The sequence below is a fragment of the Ochotona curzoniae genome, unplaced genomic scaffold, assembly GCF_017591425.1.
Source record: "Ochotona curzoniae isolate NIBS_2020 unplaced genomic scaffold, NIBS_Ocur_1.0 contig_1, whole genome shotgun sequence".
NCBI classification, from domain to species: Eukaryota; Metazoa; Chordata; class Mammalia; order Lagomorpha; family Ochotonidae; genus Ochotona; species Ochotona curzoniae.
In genome coordinates this window covers 15034048-15058570 of record NW_024464918.1, presented here as the reverse complement: position 1 = coordinate 15058570, position 24523 = coordinate 15034048, and the positions used below count along the sequence as shown (strand labels likewise).

The following is a 24523-nucleotide window of genomic DNA, read 5'->3' as shown; positions in this document are numbered from 1 at the left end:
CTGTATAAATCAAGTCTTTTCCTTGGCTAAAACAAGATTTGTCAGGTCCAGGAACATTTGAACTGAAACAGGTGACATATTTTTCAATAAAATTTATCCTTTTATAATCAGTGACTTTGTAGAAAAAATAGGTTTTTTATTTTAGAAAACTCCTAGAGTAGGGGTTCTTGTTTTTGCTTTTAATCAGACTCTCTCTGTTTATGATTGAGGAAGCAAATTTACTTTTCTGATGAAAAATGGAAAAGTATGGAATGGTGGAGAATGCCCCTCCCCCCAAAAATAACCTCCCACCTAAAATATTCCCCCACTTAAAAGTAAGTTGTCATTTTTTAAAAATAAAACATTACATCATACAGTCCAGTCTATGGACTCAGTTTGCATTTTCCAGATTATGAAATCTCAGCTGGAGAATAAAATGAGTCATAAGAAAACATGCAGATACTTAGTGTATGGCTGGATGTAAAAGATGCGCAGTGGGATGACTTTTTATCCTTAAACATTTTAATGTTGCTGAGTTTCATGTGGAGTCTATGGAAGAACATCAGAATATACCACTTAAGAATCTAAGCATGTTAGTAAATTGATTTGATTCAGGTCTCCTATGATGGTTTGGACATGGGACCTTCTCTGTAAAATGAAAAGAACAGACAATAAAACATGCAGGTAGACCTCACTCTGATGGTGACACCATCAAAGATACTTATTTATTTGAAAGGTAAATAGACATACAGTGAGAGAGAGAGAGAGGAAGAGAGAGGTTGATTCCATCTACTGGTTCATTCCCAAGTGCAGCTTAAACTGGCCCAGGCCAAAGCTGAGACTGGCAGTTTCATTCCGTTCTCCCATGCGAGTGCAAGGACCAGATATGTGAGGCATCCCCTGTTGCCCCACGTGCTGTGCATTTTCAGGCAGTGAGGCTCAGGAGCAGAGCCAGGACTCAGACCCAGGCACTCCGATACAGGGGTTGGTGTTGTCTCAAACACTGAACTGAAGACCTACTTCTCTCCATTTTCAACACCCCACAGTAAGCAGGGAAGTAGAGCCGCTGGGATTAGAACTGGCGCCCATATAGGATCCTGGTGCGTTCAAGGAGAGGAGTTTAGCCACTAGGTTACTGCGCCGAACTCAGGAATCACTTTTTTATGGCTATTCTCAAATCAACATATTTGATAAGTGGTATCCCTTCCTCACAACTTCATCTCCATGAAACGTATTAATTTCCCAAACTAATTACTAACAACTGAGCCCCTGTCTCCTCTGACCAGGGAAGAATGTCTGGCAACCTTGTCAAGTTTAACACATAGGGGCCAAAACGTTATTAAAATACTACTAACCACATGGAAAATAACATCTCTGAAAATCACTCTCATGCTTATTTACCACGTTTTGGTTGTTGTTCAGACATCAAAATTATGAAAATAATGCAGTCTCTTCAGCAATGATCATTATTTAACCAATTTTGTTTTAATTCTGTCCAAGCAAAAGTGTATCACGTGGCAGTGGATTGTACCTTTGCTTTTGAGTGTGAAGGCACTGTAGAAATAGACACCAACCACATGGCTTTGTAGCTCTGTCTTTTATAGGTAAATAATGACATATTTTTTTAAATGTCATAGACATAAGACTTCTTCCTGTTTCCAGGTGGTACAACAAGAGTATCAGCCGAGACAAAGCTGAAAAGCTCCTTTTAGACACGGTAAGTCTCCTTAACCTGTCTTTCAGTGTAAAATAGAATGAATTGTACTGGTTTTTAGTCATGCTGCGGTTTCTGCCAGTGGATCCTCAGCGGATTTCACAGCTGGTGAAGACAGCCTGAGGCCCTACAGGACCAGCACACCACAGGATAAGAACCCTGGCAGCAGGGGTGAGGGACAGGAAGTAACAGTGACACCAGGCTGCCATCAGCACAGTTGTGATGGTCACGGCCCTGGAGACTCAGCAGGACTGCTGTACTGTGCATGGTTTTTTGTGAATGTCAGGAGTGTCTGTGACTGACTCAGATTCTGCTGATTAGGCTGTGGATCCTAAGGAAATACAGGGGATCTCTGAAAAGGTTTCAGAATCTATATATTCTGAAAAAAAAAAAGCATGGATTTCAAACATTTTGCTTCTTTTAAATGACATTTTCCATGAAGTTTTAGAAGCCTCCTATAATGCTTTCTTGACTTTTTTTTTCATCTACAATTTTTCTCTAAAGGCATGTAGTGTATAAAACACGACTGACCTGACCCAGGGATGGCAGGGTTAAGGGAGAGAAGGATGAGAAGGCAGAAAGAGGCACAGTGTCGTGGAGCAAGGCTTGGGTTCTGGTGCCTGTTCTACCAACAGCTCTGTGTGACCTTGGGGACATCTGTTCTTGCTCCTGGACCTCGGTCTCTCATTGAGTTTAGCACTGAAGTAAATCAGGGGTGACAGTTACCCACACTCATCCCACCACTCTACTTGTGTGGTCTGCACAGTTGATCACAGTCCGTGACAGGGTGACTGTGATGGGAAGCAAAGCAAGCTCTGCTAAAATTGCACCATATCATGAATGTAGTATCTTGGTGTACAACACCTTAGGTGTTCATTGACTAAAACTCCTGTGTAGCACCGTACATGTTTCTCCATCAGACTATAAAAGCTTTTATTTTTTTTTCTCCATGGTGTACATGTCACAAAATAATTGCCCAATCAGTATCTGCTGAAGGAATAACTATATCAGATGCTTTATGAATTAAAAATTGGTTGATTATAAACATCCATTGGCAGAGTTTTGTAGAAATAGCTGAACTCCAGGTCTGCTCATGAGACCTGGACCATCGAGGTGAGTCGGAAACTCTCTCAAGCTTGCAGCACCAAAAGGCCTAACAAACATGTCCCATCAGTTCGCTGAGTATCTCTTCTTCCAAAAGACTTCGGGAACCTTCCCTGTCCCTGGCTGTGGAATGTGAGTTTTCTCATCTTTGAACCTTTGTAGTGCAACATGGTGACTTTTCTGGTAATTCTGTTTTCCTTCTGTCTTGGAGCTTGTTAATTTCTGTTCTGTCTTGGTGCGCCTAGGCAGAGGGCAAATCGCTTGTGAGCAGGTTTTCTGTGACACACTCATTACACCTTGCAACATCTCCTGTTTGGGGTGACTTGAATTTCATACCAGAGCCTTAAATAAGGTAATGGTTTATCAGATTTATAAGATAGTAATAAAAATGCAGTATTTCAAGAGAAGAAAAACAACCATGCCAGAATGAAAGATGGTCAGAGACGCATACTGCAACATGCTAAGGCGGTTCATCTCTGCCCAAGAACATGTAGAAGGGATATGTTTATAAACATATACGTATATTTATTTATAAGCAAGAATATGTTTATATATATAAACAAAGAAGCATGAAAGGAGGCCGATGTATCTCAGATAAAGATAGATGTGGAATTAGTATTTTCGGCAGATAGTGTACCTTAGCACATGACAATAATGGCTCACAGTCACACTAATAGTATTTCTCCTGGAGTTGTATTTTGGAGCTGCTCTTTAGTTTTCCTGAGAGCCTTAGAAAAGGCTCATTTTTGAAAAAATAGATTTAAACTCAAACATGAAATCACAAAGTATCTGGAATTCACCTAGAGGGTTGGAGCTAGAATTTCCATATGAAAGTGTCTGGCTCATCCCCTTATTTTCATAGGCTAGTAAACTTGGACCAAGATCAGAAACAGAAGAATTAAGGGGATAGTCTGGATTAAGGCAGGAATGCCTCTACATGCACACTGTCGCACACATGCAGAGTTAATGAGGGACTGTGTGATTTGCTATCTATTCATCCACCCTACCAGTGCTATACACATGCACACACACACACACACACACATATATTCTTTTTTTTTTTTACCTTTTCAGCGTAATTTTTTTCTACTTGATTTTTTTTTCCTGTTGATTTCTTATTTCCTGGCATAAAGTAGTGCAGGATGAAATGGGACCTTGGATACAGCCCAAAGGAGCAAGGACTCCAATCTGCCTGCACTGTACAAGATAGTGTCTCCTATGAGTCCTGGCAGGTGATGTGAGTGCTGCCTCTTGAGGCTCCAGGGCTGCTGCAGGTCGAGCCTACCTCTGAACCCCTTGCAGGATGCAGGTGGTAAAGCACGTGCTGGGTGCGTCACTTTCCTCAGAACTCTTGGCAACCCAGCCACAAACCAAGGTTAACTGCTGCTGTCACAGCAAGTCACCCATAACAACCACATGGAAGGGGAGCATGCTTCAAAGCTAAGCAACATGTGGTTGCTGTCGGCAGCCTTGCTTCTGCTTGCCCTAGTGCCTGTAGGTGGCTGAGTCTTAACAACTTAGCCCTGCTCTAATTACACGTTTTGTTCAGAAAAGCAATGGCTTCTTTGAAAGAGTAACAGCTCACAGGAAAGCAGCAAAACATTCTTCATTAGGTGGAAGACATGATTGCACTCCCCTCTTGAAATTTGCTGAACTTCTGATCTTTCTGGTCTGTGTTTCTTTCGCTTTAGTGCAAGTTACACACTCCAACAAGGCGTGTCTTTGCTGAGGGTTTGCTTCTTCCTGTCTTGATCTAACCCATCACAAGAGCTGTGCCACATTATTTGGCAGGAGAAACATTTTTAAGACAAGCTATGCTATCTGGATGAATATCACACACAGATTATGTTAAGCAAAACCAAATTCAGTGTCCACAGCAGTGAAATGCTAGAAACAACTCATTTTTAATGAGTTGGATAAACAAAATAGGGAGTGTCCATCCAATGAAAGGCTGCTTGGCCATTGGAAGGACTCGGCACTAACAGGTGCTACAGAGCACTGCAGGTCAGATGAACCCCACAAGCACATGCTAAGCGAAGGAAACCATCACAAAGACCCCATATTGTGTGATTTCATTTGTGAAGCCACTTCCAAAAATTATGCAAAACAGAATTTAAAATGTTTATTTCAGCAGAAATGCAGAAATTATAGGTATGATGCAATCTTCAAAACATTTAGAAAAATGCATGCATTTCACAACTTCATACCAAAATAAACTTGCATTTGAATTCTATTTCCATCAACTTTGGGGCACATCCTTGTATATAAAGTATTTAGAACAGGCAAATCTACAAACAGTAGCAGGCACATCAGTGTGGCGGGAGGTGGAGTGATAAAAATATTCTGAAATCAGATTTTGATGATGGATGCACAACTCTGTGAATGTCTAAACATCATTGAATTGTATACTTTAAGTATACAATGATAAAATTTCATGGTATGCAAATTATGCTTCGAAAGCTCCTTTTACAAACCAGTTAACTTAGCTGGAATTTTTATGTCCTGTAAATCACCTTCACTGAATAAACTACTAACATGAAGAAGGGGGAATATATATATTGTGAGAAAAAAAAATTAAGATTTTCTTTTAAAAAAAGATTTGTGAACACAAGTTCACAAGTAGGATCCTTAATGTTTTATTGCATAAGTAGTTTTACATTTACATCTGAGAGAAAGAAAAATGAGAGCATGGTTAATTGTTGAAGCCCTCTCTTCTCCTTACCTCCCTTGTGTAGCCAGGGTTCTTTCAGCCAAATCAGCACTGTGGAAATGATTCAAGAAATTTCATTCTCATTTAGGAAGTGAGTTTCTGGGACAGAAATTTTAAATTCCAACACCCCCCCCCCCACCTTTCACCAAACCATGGAAAATGGACAAGTGACTTGTAACAGCTGTTGAATGAAGACATTGTGGACTAGAGAATGATCATGGGCTTTGCTCGGATGCCCAGGTTCACATCCAACTCCATCAAACACCTTTCGGCTCTTGGGAATCAGTGTCTTCCTGGGTAAAGTGAGGATAATAAAATCCAGACTGTAATGCTATGCAGAGTTTGGAGAGATGTCTGCAAAGAGTTTGGCACAAGGAGGACTCTAAAAGGATAGATTTCTGTGTCATTCATAGTTAGCATCAGCATTCATGCAGTTCCTGACCCATACAGGAAATATTAACTGGCTGAATACATAGATGGTACCACATTATTACTGGAAATCAGCTATATTTAGCTGGCCCTCAGTCTTTCCTTGTTTCACAAACAAGAAAGGGAGCTTACGCATGAGACTAGCTTTTGGGGATCATAACCTTCCATTCTTTCTAACCATTCCAGGGCAAAGAAGGAGCCTTCATGGTCCGAGATTCCAGGACTCCAGGCACCTACACTGTGTCTGTCTTCACTAAGGCTGTTGTAAGGTAAGGTGCTGGCTCAGTTCAGCAAAGTGGGGAGACACAGTTTAGAGTTGGGAGCATGATGGGCTGCCCACAGCAATCAAAAGTATGCTGGGGGTGGGGAGGGAAGCATTTGTTGTACAAGATGTAACTTGCTCTTGACAGAATGTACGAGTATGATCCTTGCTCCATTTTTAATTCAAACATCCTGCTAAAGCACATCCTGGGAAGCAGTAGGTGATAATCCAAGACCTGGTTCTCTGCCCTCTATACTGAAGACCTGGATTGAGTTCTAATTGCCTGCCTTCAGCCTGATGCAGCATCCTTTGCTGCAGGCTTTTAACGGTTAAACAGATAGGGGATATTTCTGTCTTATCTCTCTGGCTCTCTATTTTTCAACTAAATAAGCTTCTTTAAATAAAAATAAAGGAAATACAATTGGTATTGTGGCATAGCCGCCACCTACATCTGGTATCCTGTACCTTAGTGCAGGTTCAAGACCCAGCCGTTTGACTTCCACTCCAGCTCCCTGCTGAAATGCCTGAGAAAGCAAAGGAAGAGGTTTCAAGTGCTTGGGCCCTGAAACTCCTGGCTTCACCCTAGCACAGGCCAAGCCATTGCAACTTTTTCGGGAGTGAGCCAACAGATGAAAGATTTCTCTTTCTCTTATCTCTCCCTCTCTGTAACTCCGCCTTTCAAACGAATGGATACATCTGCAGTAAAGAAAAGAAAGGCAAGCAATAGAGGCTCGCTACAAATGGTCAGCTTTGTCCTCTTTCCTCTGAGGTGACCAAGACCAGGGAGATCAAGGGCAGAGCGGAAGAAACTTGCTTTCTTAGTTAGGAAGCACAGAGTGGCGTCAGATGCCAAGTCCTCTTCATGATGGAGACCTCCAGAGAAGTGAAACAGTGGGCCCTGTAGCTGATGACCAGATGAGTAAATACCTATGGCATCACAAAAGATATTTCCCATTGGAGGTGAAACTACTTGAATTCCATTTCTAAGAAATTCCACTGCTAAAAAAACTCCTTATTGAGCCACTGTGCTGGCCCTCAGTGCTCATGTACAAGGGTCAAAGAACCGGAGTTGCTTCCCTGCAGCAGTGGGCTGACACGGTCAAAGCCAAATCCATCCTCCAGCCAAGCTGACTGCAGCTCAATTTCTTTCCCTATTTAAGGGTCTAGTAAGGTCACAAATGCTCTTCTGACTAGAGAATTACTAACACGCAGTTTAGTAATGATCAAAGAACCGTAAGAATTAAGAGAAAAGAAAAGCAATTGTATAGCTCTCTTCAGGGGGGCTTTGAAGACCAGGACCAAGAGCAGGTTTTGGACAATGGCTAAGAGGAAGGTCACCTACCAGAGAGAGGGAAGAACATGCTAAATATCACAGTAGGACTGGCCTCTGCTCTGGCCAGAAGGCAATGAGGAGAGTGAACAGTAAGGTAGGCCGAAGAAGGAATGAGAGATAAAGGCTGATTTGAACATTTTCCCAAACCATCACCAGCTCTGGCATTCACTAAGAGGATCCCCAACACTAACATTTCCCAAGATGAATTATAGCAAAGGCCTACAAAGCAACATCAGCAAAGGGAAAAGGCACCTGGGGCCAAGATCAGAAGACACCAAGCACAGGCTTCCATAGAGACCTCTCCAAGGACAGTCACACCCTGGTCTGTGCAATCTGGTAACCAGTTATTGCCATGTGTGTGAAGTCTTTTTGGTAGAGAGCTCCTTAGGGAGACTCAGAGCTATGAGTTCTTATCAGAGACTGCTTATCCAAATACCCTCATCCTAGCACAAACCCAAATTCCAGAATCCAAGTAGAAATTCAAGAGTTCAGCATAAGCCATACCATTGATGCAAATAGTTTAAACTCGGGAAGGCACCCTTCATCAGAGAACATTGAGAGCCCTGTTGAAAATCAAGTTCCAAAACACCAGCCGGAGCTAACCATGCAAGCCAGTCAGATATATATAAAGAAAGCAGAGACACTTATTCAACAGACTTGACAATTAAATAAATTCAAGGACAAAGGAAAGCAAGCACATAGCATATAAAATATTAATTCTCCTGTCTTGTGGCCACGGAAGAAAAAAATAAGCAGTCTTGAACTCAAGACTGCTTATGAAGGACTACACTATCGCAATATGGGAAAAATCAGGCAGAGGTGGGAGTTTTGGGAGGGGAGAGAGGATATCCCAGGCCCTATGGAATTACACCATAAAATTCAAAATTAAAAAAAGAAGAAGGATTTTGAGGCAGTACTTGGATTGTTAGAAACAGTGCTGTGGTCCATTGGTGATTTTTTTCTTCCGTGGCCACAAGACAGGAGAGGTCACCAAGGGTGAGGCAGCAGTGTTCTTTGGCCATAAGAAGCACCGGAAACAAACTGATAAGGAATGTTGGCTTTATTATGCACAGGTTGTAACTTATAAAGGGTAAGAAAGGGGAGGGCAGGAGGGCATCTTCCGGCAGACCCCCCCACCTCCCACTCACCCATCCACCCCCCACCCCTGGCCCACCAAAGACACTATGATTGGTTATACCACACATCTGTTCCCCTGACCTTCTAGCCATGTCAAAGGTGACACTCCACGTGTAGGCCTGGAAGCTGTGCCTCAGGCCATGGGGAGGCAAACTCTAAGCCATGCCCACCAGGTAGCTGGCAGAGGCAGGGGAGTGATTGCCCACAATTTAGAAGTAGAGATGCATACTGTATTGCATCTTCACAACTGGATATGGTAGTCTATTAAGCCGTCACTATACATTCCCTTAAATGAGAGGCCATGAAACAAAGTCAACAACAGGTATGAGGTTGAAACAAAAGATTTACGGCACAATACAGTTCCTTAGGCTCAAGGATTTCCCCTTCTGCCCTCCGCATTCCACCTCTGCTCCACTGTTTTTTACCATATCATTACAATAGTACAGTCCTTCAGTGACAGCCACAAGTCTTACATTCTACTGTTTGAGTGTATCATGACATTATAGGTGCAGACAATGGTATAAAGTCCAGCATTCTATTGTCAAGATATATTTAACAGTTTCTTTTGGAGTCCCTCTTTTATTCAGAAGTACTGCAATGTATCTCCACTGCATGGTATACCTGATATTTAGGATTACCTGTAGAATCCTTTTTAATACAATGTTCCAGGCATTGACAGATAAGTTGTCAAGACTGATATGCAAATTGAAATGTATCTGCCACCTTTATGAGAGAGATCACAGAACAAGATAGAAACAATAGGAAACCTGTAGACATTTCCATGCTTCAACTTTACTTCTTTTAAAAGCCATTTATTTATTTATTTGAGAGAAAGAAAGGGAGAGACATAAAGAGAATTCCCATTAACTAGCTTATCCCACCAAAGCCCATGCTGGCTAGCGTAGAGACAAGCCAAAGCTAAATGCTGGCAGCTCAACCCAGGTCTCCCACATGAGTGATGGAATCAACCACTTGACCCGCCAATGGGGTGTGAGTCATTTGGAAGCTGGACTGGGAACTGGAGCTGGGATGGGATACCAGGCATTTTCATGTTAAATCCAGGTATGCTTGCTGATTTCTTAGCCATTTGGCCAAACACCCATTCAGTCAACACTGTCTCTTAATAACCACTGCATTCATGTTGCCTTTGCTTAAAGTGAGAACAACCCCTGTATAAAGCATTATCATATCAAAGAGACTAACGACAACCCCAAGCGATACTATGTGGCTGAAAAGTACGTGTTTGACTCCATCCCACAGCTCATCAAGTACCACCAACACAATGGAGGAGGTAAGATGTTGGGGACAGAACCCAAGGGAAACCTTCCCAGGAAACTCAGAGAAAAGTCATCAAAGCTCAGCCTGATTTCTTCCTTTCAAACAAGCTGAAAATAAATAGAAACCAAATATACAAATAGAAAAAGAGGAATGATATCTGATCACCTCACCTATCTTCCATTAGCAAACTTTGCTGCAGACGATGTGGAAGTTTATCATCACATCCATGCCAGTGAATCTTCTCCAGGAGGGTGTGATATCAATGATAGGCCTTGGGATTTGTAGTCCACAATAAAAGTAGGGTTTGCATCCAATTGTATTTTGTTCCCAGGGATTTAATTGAACTGATTGCTCTGGCAGAGCCCTAACCACTCACTGCCTTTGGCTTTTTGATCAACCCAGGTCTGGTCACAAGACTCCGCCATCCAGTTTCTTCTTGGAGACAGAAAGCCCCAGTCACAGCAGGGCTGCGATACGGTGAGCACTATCATCAGAAATGTGATGCATCTGAGTTAAAACTCATGCCCTCAGAGTTCTTGGGAAAATTCTCAATGCACTTGCCTTGAGTCTAACTTGAGTCTAATACCCCAAAGTTCAAATGGTCATTGGAATAAGTATGCTATATACTGAAAGATGGTAACATTAAGAACTCTTACAGTGAGTACAAGAGAAATATATATATATATATGTAACACTAGCATATTTTATATTTAATAATATATATAAACATGTACATAGACATACACAAACCAATATCCACTGCTTTTAATGAAGGCTTACCTCATCAATGAAGGATTTGTTGAGCACCAACTTCATACAGAGCATCTGCTGAATGCTTATAGAAAAATATTTGAATAGTACCATAGCACTGTTTTTCCACTTTCTTCTAGGATATTTGTAACATCTTGTTTGTTGGGCTGGGTTTACTGCAAGGACTGCAGTCTGGCAGCATATAAAACTATTACATAGTGGAGTTAACGTTATTTTGAATGCCTTTAGTCAGGGCATGCAGCGCTAGTGTCTTATCTCCTGCTATGCCTTCCTTCCTGCCCTAGAAAACTGCCTTACCCACTTGCCTTTAGAAGGGATTTGCATTTACCTTCCTTGGCCCAAGTTGACTTGATAAGGCTGGTCCAGTTTTCATTTAGGCTGATGGCTCTCAAACTTCAGTGTATGAAAATCCTCCCTAATGTTAATGAAGCACATTGGTCCTGGGACCCTCCCCAATACCTAACAAAGCAGTCCTTGATGGTTGGGTCCTCAATGGTGCAATTTTATAGAATTATTTTATTTTTATTTGAAAGGCAGAGCTACATAGAAAAGGAGAGAAAGACAGAAAGAGTTTCGATCCACTGGCTTACTCTCCAAATGGCCACAATGGCCGAAGCTGATCCAATCCAAAGCCAGGAAACAGGAGCTTCTTTCAGGTCTCCCACGTGAGTATAGGATCCCAAGGGCTTGAGCCATCCTCCACTGCTTTCCCAGGCCATAAGCAGTGAGCTGGATGGTTTCCAGGACTTCAACCAGCACCCATATAAGATACTGGCTCCTCAGGCAGAAGCTTAGGCTGATATGCCACAGCACCAGCCCCATCGAGTATGCATTTAAACAAATACGTTTGGTGACATAGGTGGTAAAGGGGAATACTTTGAAAAACACTGCCCTCGGCACTTCAACCAGAAGTGTCTAGCACATAGTAGGTAGTCGATTGTGTTTGCTGTTGGGCCTACTTCTTTAAGATCAAGGAAAGGATAATGCATCATCATCTTTCTGCTAAAAATAAGGTTCTTCCAATAACCATGGAATCCTAATGGACCATGCTTGATGGAAGCTCAGTGATGGCCTGGCTAACCCATTCATTTGGTTGACTGAAAACTGAGGCTCAGATGGGTTTTTGTTTCTCATACATTTGTTGAGAGCCTGCCATGTGCTGGACACTGTGCTGGCTTGTGTTTCTGCAAAATTCTTCTTTGAATCCACCCACCTCTTTCACCTCCACTCCTGCCAAGACTTTGCAGAGGGCTAGGTATGTAGAGGATGCTCTTGATTGCTCTTGATGCCCACAATGAGTCAGTCATCAAGACCTATGATGTTTGCTCCATGTGAAACGTGACAATACAAAAATCACAATCAAGTATGACTGTGGAACTATGATTATGGAAAGTCAGAATTGTAATTTCTTTCCCATTTTGATCAATGCCTTTCTCTTCTATTCATGCAACTCCCAACACACACACCTTGTAAGATTTTAAGTGTGTATTCCAGGATGTTATTTAGGAAAGGATAATAAAGGTGTTTACAATAGCTGTAAGTCTAGGACTTATACTATTTACCATCTATGAGTTATACAAGTATTAACAATTGGCTAAAATCTAGACAGGGGTCGGTAGTCTCCTGGTGACCCTACAGCTCATTAGTTGCTTGCCCTGAAATGGCTCTTTCTCTCTGTTCCAGGGAGATGGGTGATCGATCCATCAGAGCTCACTTTTGTGCAGGAGATTGGCAGTGGGCAGTTTGGGTTAGTGCATCTTGGCTACTGGCTCAACAAGCACAAGGTGGCCATCAAAACCATTCGTGAGGGAGCTATGTCGGAAGAAGACTTCATAGAGGAAGCTGAAGTCATGATGTAAGTGCCCAGAATAAAACTGTACAGACACCCTGGGACATATGCTCCAGGCTATGTTCTTTGAATACCATTCTGATGCCATGTTGTGCCACCTTCCTGCTCAGGTTCCAACAGCAGCTCCCTATTGCATAGAAAATAAAATGAAAAAACTCCCCAACACAATCCACAAAGCCCCAGCATGGTCTACCCTTGCCCACCTCCAAGTCTTTCTCACCTTCTACCCAGCTCTTCTCTGTTCCAAAACATGCCATTCACACTGGCCTCTTTCTGCCCCCAACACACACACAAGCTGACTTGCTGCCCTGTCAGCTCCATTTGACAAATTTTTGTGTCAGACAGAGAGTGTGGATTTAGTTTGAAAACCGTTACTTTGGTGCCATGTAATGATCAATACTTTTGGAATACTGACTTGAGGCCATCTCACCCCTTCCTTTCTTCCTCCAGGAAACTCTCCCACCCCAAACTGGTCCAGCTCTACGGAGTGTGCCTGGAGCAGGCACCCATCTGCCTGGTGTTTGAGTTCATGGAGCATGGCTGCCTGTCAGATTACCTGCGCAACCAGCGGGGGCTCTTTGCTGCGGAGACCCTGCTGGGCATGTGCCTGGACGTGTGTGAGGGCATGGCCTACCTGGAAGAAGAATGTTTCATCCACAGGGACCTGGTACGAGCAGTGGGAGAGCAGCCATGGGTGCAGGAAGGAGGGCATGTCCTGTGGCAGAGGAGAGAAAGCCAGACAGAAATTGTATTCATGAACATTTGATCACAAGCCCCCAGCCTTCCTCTCTGATCTTCTCTCTGCATCTGCCCATTTTGGGAGGGCAATAGGAAAGGATTGAAACAGGACTCCAATCCTGGCCCTACTTCTAACTTTCCCTTTAAGTGGTTCATTCTTCCAAACTAGAAGGAACAGACCCTTTGTCTTAGATCAGTGTCCTGCTGGTAAGATGAGGATAATGGACATAGAGTTTTGCTAGCAGTGTTACCCAAGGGTCTACCAGAGTATCAAGGGATAACCTTAAAACTATCTTGAGGATCTGGGGGGCTTTTCCACATGTCCATTGTGATTGAAAGGCACTTTAAAAATTGACGCTCTAGGACTTTATCTCCAAGAGTTCTTCTAGTACAACATTTTGTGGTCCTAATCAGGGCTAGGAGCTCTCCTTACTGAACAACCTCAAGACATTTTTAAGTTAGATGAGAGACACCTTGTCCATGAAGCCGCCCTCAAGTTAACACATTCCCTATCACTTCAGGTTGCACCATGCCCAAGCTCTTGGTTAAACAATACCATGGTTCTCTCTTCTAATTAGGAGCCAGGGGTGGAAATCTCACACATTCAGCTTTCCCTGGTACCTTCCAAAAGGCATTGGGAAGCTTAATTAACATTTGGGAAGCTCCCCCATGCCCTTACATAACAGCATACAGAAAACGCAGCACTATGATTGTAGAGAACTCCTAAGTTACTAGTCACACATCAATGATTTTGTTTCTCTTTTGTCCCCTTAAATCTTCTCCAGGCTGCCCGAAACTGTTTGGTGGGAGAAAACCAAGTTATCAAGGTATCGGACTTTGGGATGACAAGGTAAGACGGGAGTGATGCCTGGTGAATCTCAGGCACGGGCTGCAAGTCCCTAGAACCTGACCTTCCCCTGCCTCTCTTCCCAGGTTTGTCCTCGATGATCAATACACGAGTTCCACAGGCACCAAGTTCCCAGTGAAGTGGGCCTCTCCAGAAGTCTTCTCCTTCAGTCGCTACAGCAGCAAGTCAGATGTGTGGTCCTTTGGTGAGTGTTATCCTCGCCTAAACACAACACGGCATGGCACTCTGAGCCAGACATTTTCTTCCTTCCTCCCTCCCTCCTTCTGTCCCTCCCTTCCTTCCAACCTTTCTTTTCTTTCTTTCTTTAAAAGATTTCTTTCTTTGAAAGATTGACTTATTTATTTGAAAGGCAGATTCACAGAGAGAGAGAGAGAGAGAGAGAGCAAGCAATAACTTCCATCCACTCATTTACTCCCATTTGAATAGGTCAAAGGCAAGAGCCAGATCTCCCATGTGAGTGCCAGTGGCCCAAGTAATTAAGCCATCTTCTGCTGATTTCCTGTGTTCATTAGCAGGGAACTGGATTAAAAGTAAGGCAGCAGGGTCTTGAGCCTGTACTCATATGAGATACTGGCATTATAAACGGAGGCTTAACTTGCCGGACCCTCAGATGTTTTTCTAATTATGGCTGTTGAAGTCTTCACAGCATGCTGAATCATAGCATGTTCACACCATCTAATCTAACATACCTAACAATCTCTGATTTGGATTTCAGGAAAGGTGAGACTTTAGACAGGAACTTCCAAGAGATGGATTTTGCCGTTCTATATGAAGAAAGGCTTTGTAAAGGATTTACTAGCCAATTAAGTATCTTAGAAATAGCTAGCTTTAAAATTTTGGGGGGATGTAAAATACCCATTTCTGAAGCAGTCCTGATCTGCTCCTTGAAACATTCCCCTAATACCAGTTTCTTAGCAGGTATACATTTTAGCATGATTTTTGAAGACTGCCCTGGTAACACTCTTAAGCAACTTGCCTCTCTCTGATGTGTCTGACTCGAATTGTTAGGGTTGCTATGCAGCCATCGCTCTACGAATGTGAAGCTGTTCACACTGCACCAAGTTAGAACCCCATAAAGTGGTGAGCACTTTGGCACACTCACTTCTGCGTCTGAATGGGCATAATCAACCACAGATGTCAGCTTGGTAATTATCTGCTCCATGTTATAATCAGAAGATTTTACTGAAATCCATCTCTGCCCAACAGGTGTTACCTGAAGGGAGTCCAGAGATGAGGTTGATAGATGGATATGAAGAAGAAAAAGTTCAGTGAATTAAAGACCGATAGAACTGGAGCAGCTAACCTGCGTAACAGACTTGATGGGCTGAGCACTGCCTGCTTGCTGTAGACCCTGAACTTTACATTTTAAGTGTTTTGCTCTAATTAGCCAAAAATGAAAGGACCTTCCTTTAGTTTCCTGATCTATGCATTAGGCTTGTTTTAAAGCAATTCTTTGCCAACCATTTTAGAGCTGCTGAATCCAAAATGCAGAAGAAATTGTCCTAGAAATCCTCTTGTCTTGCCATACTCGATTAATAGTTATTAATAGTCAGATTCTGAATTTCCAAGTCCTGAGACATCTCTGAGGACCTCAGGGAAATTCTTATTTGCCAACTCTGGACTCGGCCCAGGGATCTGTAATATGAATGGATGTCTAGGGTGACTTTTGCTCAGGCACTTGGGAAACTGCCCAGAGGTTCTCTGGAACATACCTTGAAAAGCACTGTGTAAGGTGGTTTGCAAGCTGCCTTTTCTACTCTGACAGCATATAAATATATTAGCATGCGAGAAAGAGAACAGCTGACTGGGCATTTCTAGTAAAGGCAATAAAGGAAAAAGGATTAAATCGCAGCGGTCAAAGGCAGGCACATGGCACTGCTTTGGGACACCGAGAGCCCATAGCAGAGAGCCTGGGTGGGTCCCTCCTGTTTCCCATCCAATCCTTTTAAAGGACCTGGGAGGCAGCAGATGCTGTCCTAAGCGTGAGATCTGGACTTCCTGACTCCTGACTTGGTCCCAGCTGTTGCAGGCACGTGGGGAATAAACCAGTGGTTGGAAGAACCTCTCTGTCCCTTTCTCTTTTCCTCCTTCTCCCACTCCCTGCTATCACTCTGCCTTTCAATAAATAAATACGCCATCTTTGTAAAGATGTACTTTGACCTAGACAGTACATACAAGTTGAGTATCCTGTATCTAAATTGCTTGGGATCGGAAATATTTGGAGTTTTGAGTATTTTCAGATTTGAGGATATTTACATATACAGAATGAGTTAGTTTGCGGATGGGAAGCTAAGCATGAAGGTGATTTTATGTACATGTTTTTGTAAGTTTGTACATGAAAGAAAGTTTCATCATGCAGAATTTTCCACTTAGGTTGTCACATCACTCTTCAAAAAGTTTTAGATTTTGTAGCATTTAAAATTTTGTATTTTCAGGTTAAAGATGCTCAACTGTGGTTTTTAAAAACTGAACTTGAGCTCATTTTTAAAGTCTCAATTTATCACTACTTTTCAAAAAGCGGAAAATACAATAATCCTTTGCTCTCATTTGCATATGCCATACTTTGGCTAGACCCAAATGGCAACCAGGACAGAACTTTAATCCACAGTCTTCACCAGCTGCTGTTGTCTCGGGCCTCACTCTAGGGTAGGGTTACACCAGCTCACACGATCATCTGGTCTGGCTCTGCCATGCAGCTGCTGGTGGGGTTGCAAATGCAGTGACTCTATAGCAGGATAATTTTTAAGCTGATGATTTTGTATGACCCACAAATGATGTTATAAGTATCCACTTGTCCCTTGGCAGCAAAAAGGTGTCCATTCCTGCATGGCTATACGCATTTGAGTTTCCAACCCCTGAAGCAGTTAATGGGAATAGACACCTGAGAAGTAACGAAGAGCTGAGTGTGAGAAGTCTCTGCGATTAGGAAAATTTCAGTTCTTCAAGCACAAGATGGGCCCCGTTAGTTTCAGGCAGGCTTGGTGTCATGCAGCTGAAGGTAGAGACTTGGATCCCAGTGTGAAGGAGCCTGTGATTGGGAGAAACGGGCTAGATTGTTCTTTGTTTACTTGACCGTTGCTCTGCTGTGCTGTGCTCACAGGTGTGCTCATGTGGGAAGTCTTCAGTGAAGGTAAAATCCCATACGAGAACCGGAGCAACTCGGAGGTGGTAGAGGACATCAGCTCCGGATTTCGGCTGTACAAGCCGCGTCTGGCCTCCTCCAGCATCTACCAGATCATGAACCATTGCTGGAAAGAGGTCAGTCGGAGGAAGTGGTTTCCCTGCATTGTTAGAACATACTATTTGTGGGGGTGGGTGTTTGGTGAAGCAATAAAAAAGTTGCAGGTGTTGCCTGAATCTTCCTAGCAGAGTGCCTAGCTTTGACTCCCAGCCCCATTCCCAATTCCAGTGTCCTGGGAGGCAGCAGGTGATGGAGCGATGGGTCACGTGGTTGTGTCCCTGCCACCTACGTGAGAGACGCGTGTTGAATGCCCTGATCATAGCTTTGACCTGGAGCAGCCCTGGCTGTATGGACATCTGGGGAACCAACAAGCATGTGGGAGCGCTCTGTGTCTCTAGATTCCTCTCAGGAAACAAAAGCAGTAAATAAACCTGTTAGAAAGAAATAGACAATCTTAGGACCTGCCTTCTTCTTGGAAAAAGAGATCCCATCAAAATCTTATTAAAACAGAGAAGCAGCAATGGGAACTAAAAAAAGGAGTAGAAATGTGACTTGGGGGCCTGGTGCAGTGGCCTAGTGGCTGGAGTCCTCGCCTTGGGTGCACCAGGATCCCATGTGGGCACCGGTTCTGGTCTTGGCGGCCCCACTTCCCGTCCAGCTCCCTGCCTGTGGCCTGGGAGAGCAGCCAAGGATGGCCCGAGGCCTTGGGACCCTGCACCCATGTGGGAGACCTAGAGGAAGTTCCTGGCTCCTGGCTTCAAATAGGCGTGGCACTGGCATTTGCGCTCACTTGGGGAGTGAATCATTGGACAGAGGATCTTCCTCTCTGTCTCTCCTCCTCTCTGTATATCTGACTTTGCAATAAAAATTTAAAAAATAAATCTTTAAAAAAAAAGAAATGTGACTTGGAAGGTCTATCAATTTGATGATTTCTCATCTGTAACAGAGCTGACAGCAACTTTGAATATTATGTTATTTACTACATTATGTCACAAGCCATAAGCAAAATCGCAGAATGGAAAATTGAGGTGAGTCCTATGGCAACTCCTACTCAATTTTCTTAGAAGGAAATAAAGAACTTATTAAAGTTAAATGAATGAAGGTTTTTAACACAATTAAAAGTGCATGAATTCTACAAATTGTGGAACAAAAGTTTGCTAGTGCTATGAAAACTTAAAAATGGCTTAATTAAGGTTCTTTTTATTCATTCAGCAATTTCAAATGGAGAGACAGCTCGTGCTGTCTCAGCTCATTGGATCTCATGCATGGGTGACAGGCTATGCCTTGAGCCACAGCAACATGAGTCTTAGGTGTTCTTTCAGCAAAAGTGGAAAGATGCTAAAATAGAGAGTCACAAATAAGTCAGAGCATTGAAGGGCTGTGAGGTGGGCTACAAAAGCCGAAGGACACCGATATTCTCCAAACAACCTTTGCTGTCCTAAAACAATAATGCTCCAAATGAAAGTTCATAGACATCCATGTCAGAAACGAAGAAACAGACAATACAGACATTAACAAGGGCACAAAAGTTAGGGACCACTTCATGGTTAGATAACAGTACCTAATCATCATAATTATCACTGACATTTCATCTGATACTTTTCTCTTTTAACTTTTCTGTTGATTTTTTTTTTACTTTTTTTTACTTAATAGACTTTTTTAAAACTCAGATTTGAAACTCTGAGTTACAGAGAGTGAGAGAGGGAGAGGAGATCTTCTAGCCACTAATTTTCTACCCTGATATCCTCAACAGCCAGCATCGGACAAGACAGGAACCAGGAAGTTCTTCCACATCTCCCAAGTGGATGGCAGAGGTCTATACCATGCTCAGTTGCTTTTCCCAATTAGCAGGGGAGCTAATCGGCTGGAACTTGAACTGGCACCAAATGGGATACTGGTAGAGGAGGAGACTTTACTTACTATATACTTTACTTACTATATTATTTACTATAGACTTTACTTACTATATACTTCAGTGCCAACCTCCAACTTTACTTTTCTTAAGTTTTAAATTTACAGAAGAAAAAATGATCAAAGAGTACAGGGCAGTCCCGTGTAACTTCCTGCATCCAGGTGCTTCTCCTTGTTCATTGACATTTTGCATGCAGTGACACATTGGTTGTAATCAGCAGTGTCTGTTGAGACCCCGCCAGGAAGTATTGGCCATACTCTGAGTCAGAGCCACTCTCTGTGCTGGAGCGTCTGCAAGGTATAACAACTGTAGAGATGAAGTATGTGCCACCACACTGTGACACACAATCATTTCACTGTCCTGAAATTCTTCTGTGCATCACTCATTTATCGTTCTTTCATCCTGAAGCCACTGGCAGATGCTGGTATTCTCACTGTTCTCTTTGTTTCGCCTTTTTCCAGAATATCATAGAGTTAGAATCATACAGAATTTAGCCTTCTTAGATGGACTCCTACACTTAGCTGTGTGGGGAGTGAAGCAGTGAATGAAAGAGCACTCTCTCTCTCTCACTCTCCTATTCGCTCACTTGCTCTTGCTCTGTCTTCTCTCTCTCTGCAACCCTACCATTCAAATAAGAGGATACTGCCATTGACTTCTGGTTTGCTTTTGTGTGACATACATAAGGAATTCATATATATAAGGAACTCCTAGTATAAGGAACCCACGGTGTTCTTTTTCTCCTCCCCCCTCCAGAGACCAGAAGACCGGCCACCATTCTCGAGGCTGAGGGGTCAGCTGTCTGAAATCGCAGAGTCAGGACTTCAGTAGAGACTCCAGCCAGGCCAAGGCTGAAGATCCTGAGTGTGTGAACAGTCTTTCTGTGGAGCATTACAAGCTGCAGCCCAGGACCCGAAGAGGCAGCCAGGCCTGTGCAGGTGCTTTGTCTCTGAGCTGCCGCTCCTTCAGCATCAAGACAGAGAGTGGCAGCCAGGCCCACAGGCCAGAGGGTCAACCGCTGAGCCATGAGCTGGGCCAGAGCAGCAGGGATGCCTCTGCCCTGCCCCTTGCTGCTTGTCTCACGAGGCGTGCAAGCCATCTGACAGCTTTCAGGCAGCATTCCCTGCACTTAGCAATAAGGAGACCGGCATGGGTAGAGTCTCCAGATTGTTCTTTGTATTATTATTTAAGCACTGAACTGATGTTAGAGGGACTTGTATTTGATCCCACATCTGTTCCCTGAGGTGTGGGTTAAGGGGAACAAGGAGCATCACTCTTTTTCCTAGGAGAACTGGTGAGTTGATCAAGGGCAGAAAAAGCCAGCTGGGCTGCTCTAGCACTGCCAGCCAATCCGCTGCCACAGAGGATGATGAAGCAGCCGCTCACGGCAGAAACCAGCTATTTTGAGAAGCAGCATTATGAGCTTCTAAAGGAAAATGGCCACCTCACTGTCTGAGGGAGAGTGTGTGGTGAGCTGCACTGGCTCGATTGGGATAAATGACTCAGACCCGTGATTGGAGCATTGGGCATCTGACCTGTGGGCAGGAATGAGAATACATCAGCTCATTAGTGGCATCACCAACTGGTGCCATGCAAAAGGTCCTGTTCCACCAATGTTTGTCTTCTAGGCCAGACCTCTTCTGCCCAGGATGCTTAAGACCTAATTATGTCTATACTGACCCTGGCTGAGGACCTGGCCCACCGTTTTCCTGCCTCTGGGAATCGGCCCTTGTCTACACTCCTCAGCCTGCATCAGTGTAAGGGGGCGCTGTGCTGGTCAGCCTGGCCTTACAGAGTGATCAGAGCCTGTTTCAGCTTGAGACTTCAAGGTTCCCAATATTCTGGAAGAGGAATTGGAGTCTCTTCTCTCAAGTCTTATGGATGGAAACTGAGTCATGCGTACTGACTGTGGATCTTCCAAGTTGTATAAGGATGGATCCTGTAGCTTGAATACCTATGTGTAGCTCGAGTGATTGCCTACTAAGCTACAAGTTCCTGTAGAATCCCTGTTCACCATGAATTCACAACAACCCATTTCACAGATAAGAAAATTGAGGCTTTAAAAAGTCAGAACACTGGCCTAAAGTGACAGAAATAAGAAGCCTAGGAGCCCAGATTCACATTTTGGCTCCAGTACCAAGTTCTTTATTCCTGTTCAATACCGCCTCCTACTGGAGAACAAAAGAGATTGCAGAGGAGATGGATAAAGCAGAGAGGAGGGGCCGGCACCATGGCTTAACTGGCTAATCCTGTGTCTGCAGCATCCCATATGGAATCGGTTTGTGTCCCAGCTGTACCACTTCTGATCCAGCTCCTTGTTTATGCTCTGGGAAAGCAGAAAATGACCTTGGGACCCTGCATCTGTGTAGAAGACCATGAAAAAGCTCCTGGTTTCAGATCCGCTCAGCTCTGATCATTGCAGCCAGCAGATGAAAGATCTGTCTCCTCTTCTCCATATATCTGCCTTTCAAATAAAACAAACAAATCCTTTATATAAAAAAAAAAGCAGAGGGGAGAGGCAGAATGCCCATAAAGTACCCATCAGTGTAGCACCACCCATAAGTAGTGTTCTCTGCCTGGCCCACTGTGGTTGGCAGTATGGCCCTCCCGCTCGCAGTAAATCTCTTTTTTTTTCTTCATTTGTTTTTGCACCTTGTTCCCAGCTAGTGACGTTGGAGTTACTAAGTTAATTAACCCTGTAATTCTCCCAACCCAGTAGAGTCCCGCTCCAGGAAGGTACTAACCGATGAGCTTCAAAGCAGCTTTGAAAGGTTCTCCTGCAGCCGCATAAAGGCTTTCTTTAATTGTCAGCCCCAAAGTGAGCTGTAGTCTCCTTGGATGCTGACAGGGGAGGGGGAAGCAGTGCTTGATGGGAGAGAGACTTAATTATCCTACAGTGTTCAGATAAGCTCTTGGAGAAATTACCGGGTGATGTTGCAATCGGCTCTTCCTAAGTCACGTGATATTTTCACTGGCTTGAGATTCAGATGCCTCACTTTCATCTATAATTACTGTGAAGCAGGAAGGCTCGAGATGACTCTGTGTCTTTCAGAAGATGATCTCACTCAACATACCCCAAACCATCCCTGTCTACTTCTTAGAATTTTGTACATTCTCTTTCGGAATCTTTAATTATGGATGCTTTCTGGAACATTTGGCCTAGAAGCAAGAGCTTGACGGATCCCTGTGGTCTGGTTTACAGAATCCCCCTCTGTAATCTTTTTTCTTTTTTTAAGCCCAGATTTTTGAGGGCTTTATCTAAACAACGTGGCTCACCCACCTTCTGATGTCCTGCCCCACCGCATGAGCTGTTTTGCTTGATTCCTTTCCCTCCCATTTTCAGAATGGTGCCCTGTGTTCACAGAGCATTTCTTAATACAAGTTTCAGGTCACAGTTTGTGGAGTTTGCATTTTGTACTTTGGAGGCTTTGTATTTATATTTGGGTCAGAGGAATATTTATTAGTGCACAGACACTGCGAGCGTTCAGAATAAAAATGTTGCAAATATCTCTTAACCCTTTGTAGAGCACCCAGAATTAAAGTTGCATGCAGCAAATAAAGCTGAATCGTTTAATAAATACAATATGCACAGCCTGGCATTCGTGGTTATCTAAACCTCAACGTCTCAAAACTCTCCCTGAAATGAAAATGGCTTCTTGTTCCACAGGTTAGTAAAGGCATCATTCAAAAAGTAAATATCACATTTCTTAAGAATCATACCCCGGACAGCTGATAAAACTTTGTAGGAAAAAAAGACAAAGAAAGAAAGAAAAGGAGTAGTCTTTAAGCAACTCCAAATCTAGTGGATAGAGATAATAAATAATAAAAATTGCCATGTGGCAACAACAAAAACACAGTCAAAGCAGAGAGCTCGGGAAAAAGTGCCGGAATCCATCGAGGAAAATCTCAAAGAGCCTTGTTTCCCAAAGTGTGGCCCATGAACCACTGCCAGCAGCAACACCAACCCGTGACGACATCCCAGGCTGCACCCTCACCCGCTGAACAAGGATCTGCATTTCTAACAGGACCCACAGGTAACCGCTTGCACATGAAAGGTTGTACAGCACTGTGAGAGGGACTATGATGTCTGAGTCAGTTTTGAAGATGAATTATAGTTTCGTTTTAGGCAGGAAAGTAGAGGGAAATCAGAGAAATGTTTCCAGGTAGAAAGAACAGAATGGGGAAGCTATTGTCAGCTCACTATTACTGCAGCGTAAATGTACGTGTGTGTGTGCGTGTGTGTGTGTGCAGGCGTGTGCACACACACATGGTTTTGGCAAGGATGAGGATGATGGAAGAGGTAGGCAAGTAGAAACTGGCAGGAAGTCTAGGCAAGCGCGATATTTTAAGAGCCAAAGGAGTTGGAACTGTATTCTGTTTAGGTGAAAAGATGCCATTGAGCATTTAAAAAAAAAATGTATTCTGGCAGCAGCATTCTGAAGAGATCTGAGAAAGGCAAGGCTGGTGGAGAGGAAACCAACATGGAGATGGTTTTCCCCTTGTTGGCAGTTGCAGATTATTGTTCCTACTCACTGTCATCTGCTGTGTGGGTGACACATGGAAGTTGCGATTCAGACTTGTTCTGTCACTGCTGGACAGCAATAAATAGCTCTTGTCCTTCCCCTTAGGATTCTAGCAGAGTAAAATCTGGGTTATTGGAGTTTTTGTGTTGAGCACTCTGTCTTTCAGTTCGGCAAATGCCATGTGCATCACAGCGGCCAGTTCAGACACCGGGATCACTAGGTCTGGGAGGAAAGCCTGTGGCATGCACCCTGTCCTGTCTTGAAGCCACTTCTGGCCTTGACTCCTACTGGCCAATCCAAAAGGAAAGCTTCCCATTTCTCAGGTGATTCTGCTGCAGACCCCACCCTCCTTGGAGTCTCCCAAAACACCAGCCCACCGTCTGGAAACTGAACATACCCTGTTCAGCAAGATGGGCAGCGGGTGAGATGTAGCAGGTGCGATGTAATACTGCAGAGGGAACTGGGGGCTCCCTAGTTAGCAGAACTCCAGAAGGTGGCCCGATCAGAACGAATGGATCAGTAAGGAAAGCTCTGTTTGCACAGGAAGCACATGTTTGTGTTAGAATATATTTTAATTTGAGTGACTTCATTGGAGATGCTGGAAATGTACCCAAGGCATTTATTGCCAAAAAATATGAATGCCATATCTTATCAGTTAGCAGCCAAACACAGCATGCTCAAAGCAGGACAATTCAAGGACAGCTTATTTACCATGGGACTGTTTACAATGTTTATAAG

The 24523-nt window shown here is 43.5% G+C and overlaps 1 protein-coding gene across 3 annotated transcripts in view; it reads left to right on the top strand.

Annotated features, from left to right (window-relative positions):
• The window catches only part of ITK (IL2 inducible T cell kinase), a 59059-nt gene extending 37623 nt beyond the window's left edge, over window positions 1-21436 (top strand). For all 3 annotated transcript variants that reach the window (XM_040990139.1, XM_040990008.1, XM_040990079.1), the window contains 10 exons: window positions 1642-1696; window positions 6123-6205; window positions 9826-9959; window positions 10349-10423; window positions 12401-12572; window positions 13017-13233; window positions 14090-14154; window positions 14238-14356; window positions 17273-17430; window positions 20019-21436. In XM_040990139.1, the coding sequence (XP_040846073.1) occupies window positions 1642-1696; window positions 6123-6205; window positions 9826-9959; window positions 10349-10423; window positions 12401-12572; window positions 13017-13233; window positions 14090-14154; window positions 14238-14356; window positions 17273-17430; window positions 20019-20093 (1153 nt within the window). In that variant the 3' untranslated portion in view covers window positions 20094-21436. The remainder of the gene's footprint in view (window positions 1-1641; window positions 1697-6122; window positions 6206-9825; window positions 9960-10348; window positions 10424-12400; window positions 12573-13016; window positions 13234-14089; window positions 14155-14237; window positions 14357-17272; window positions 17431-20018) is intronic.
• Window positions 21437-24523: the final 3087 nt, after the last annotated feature.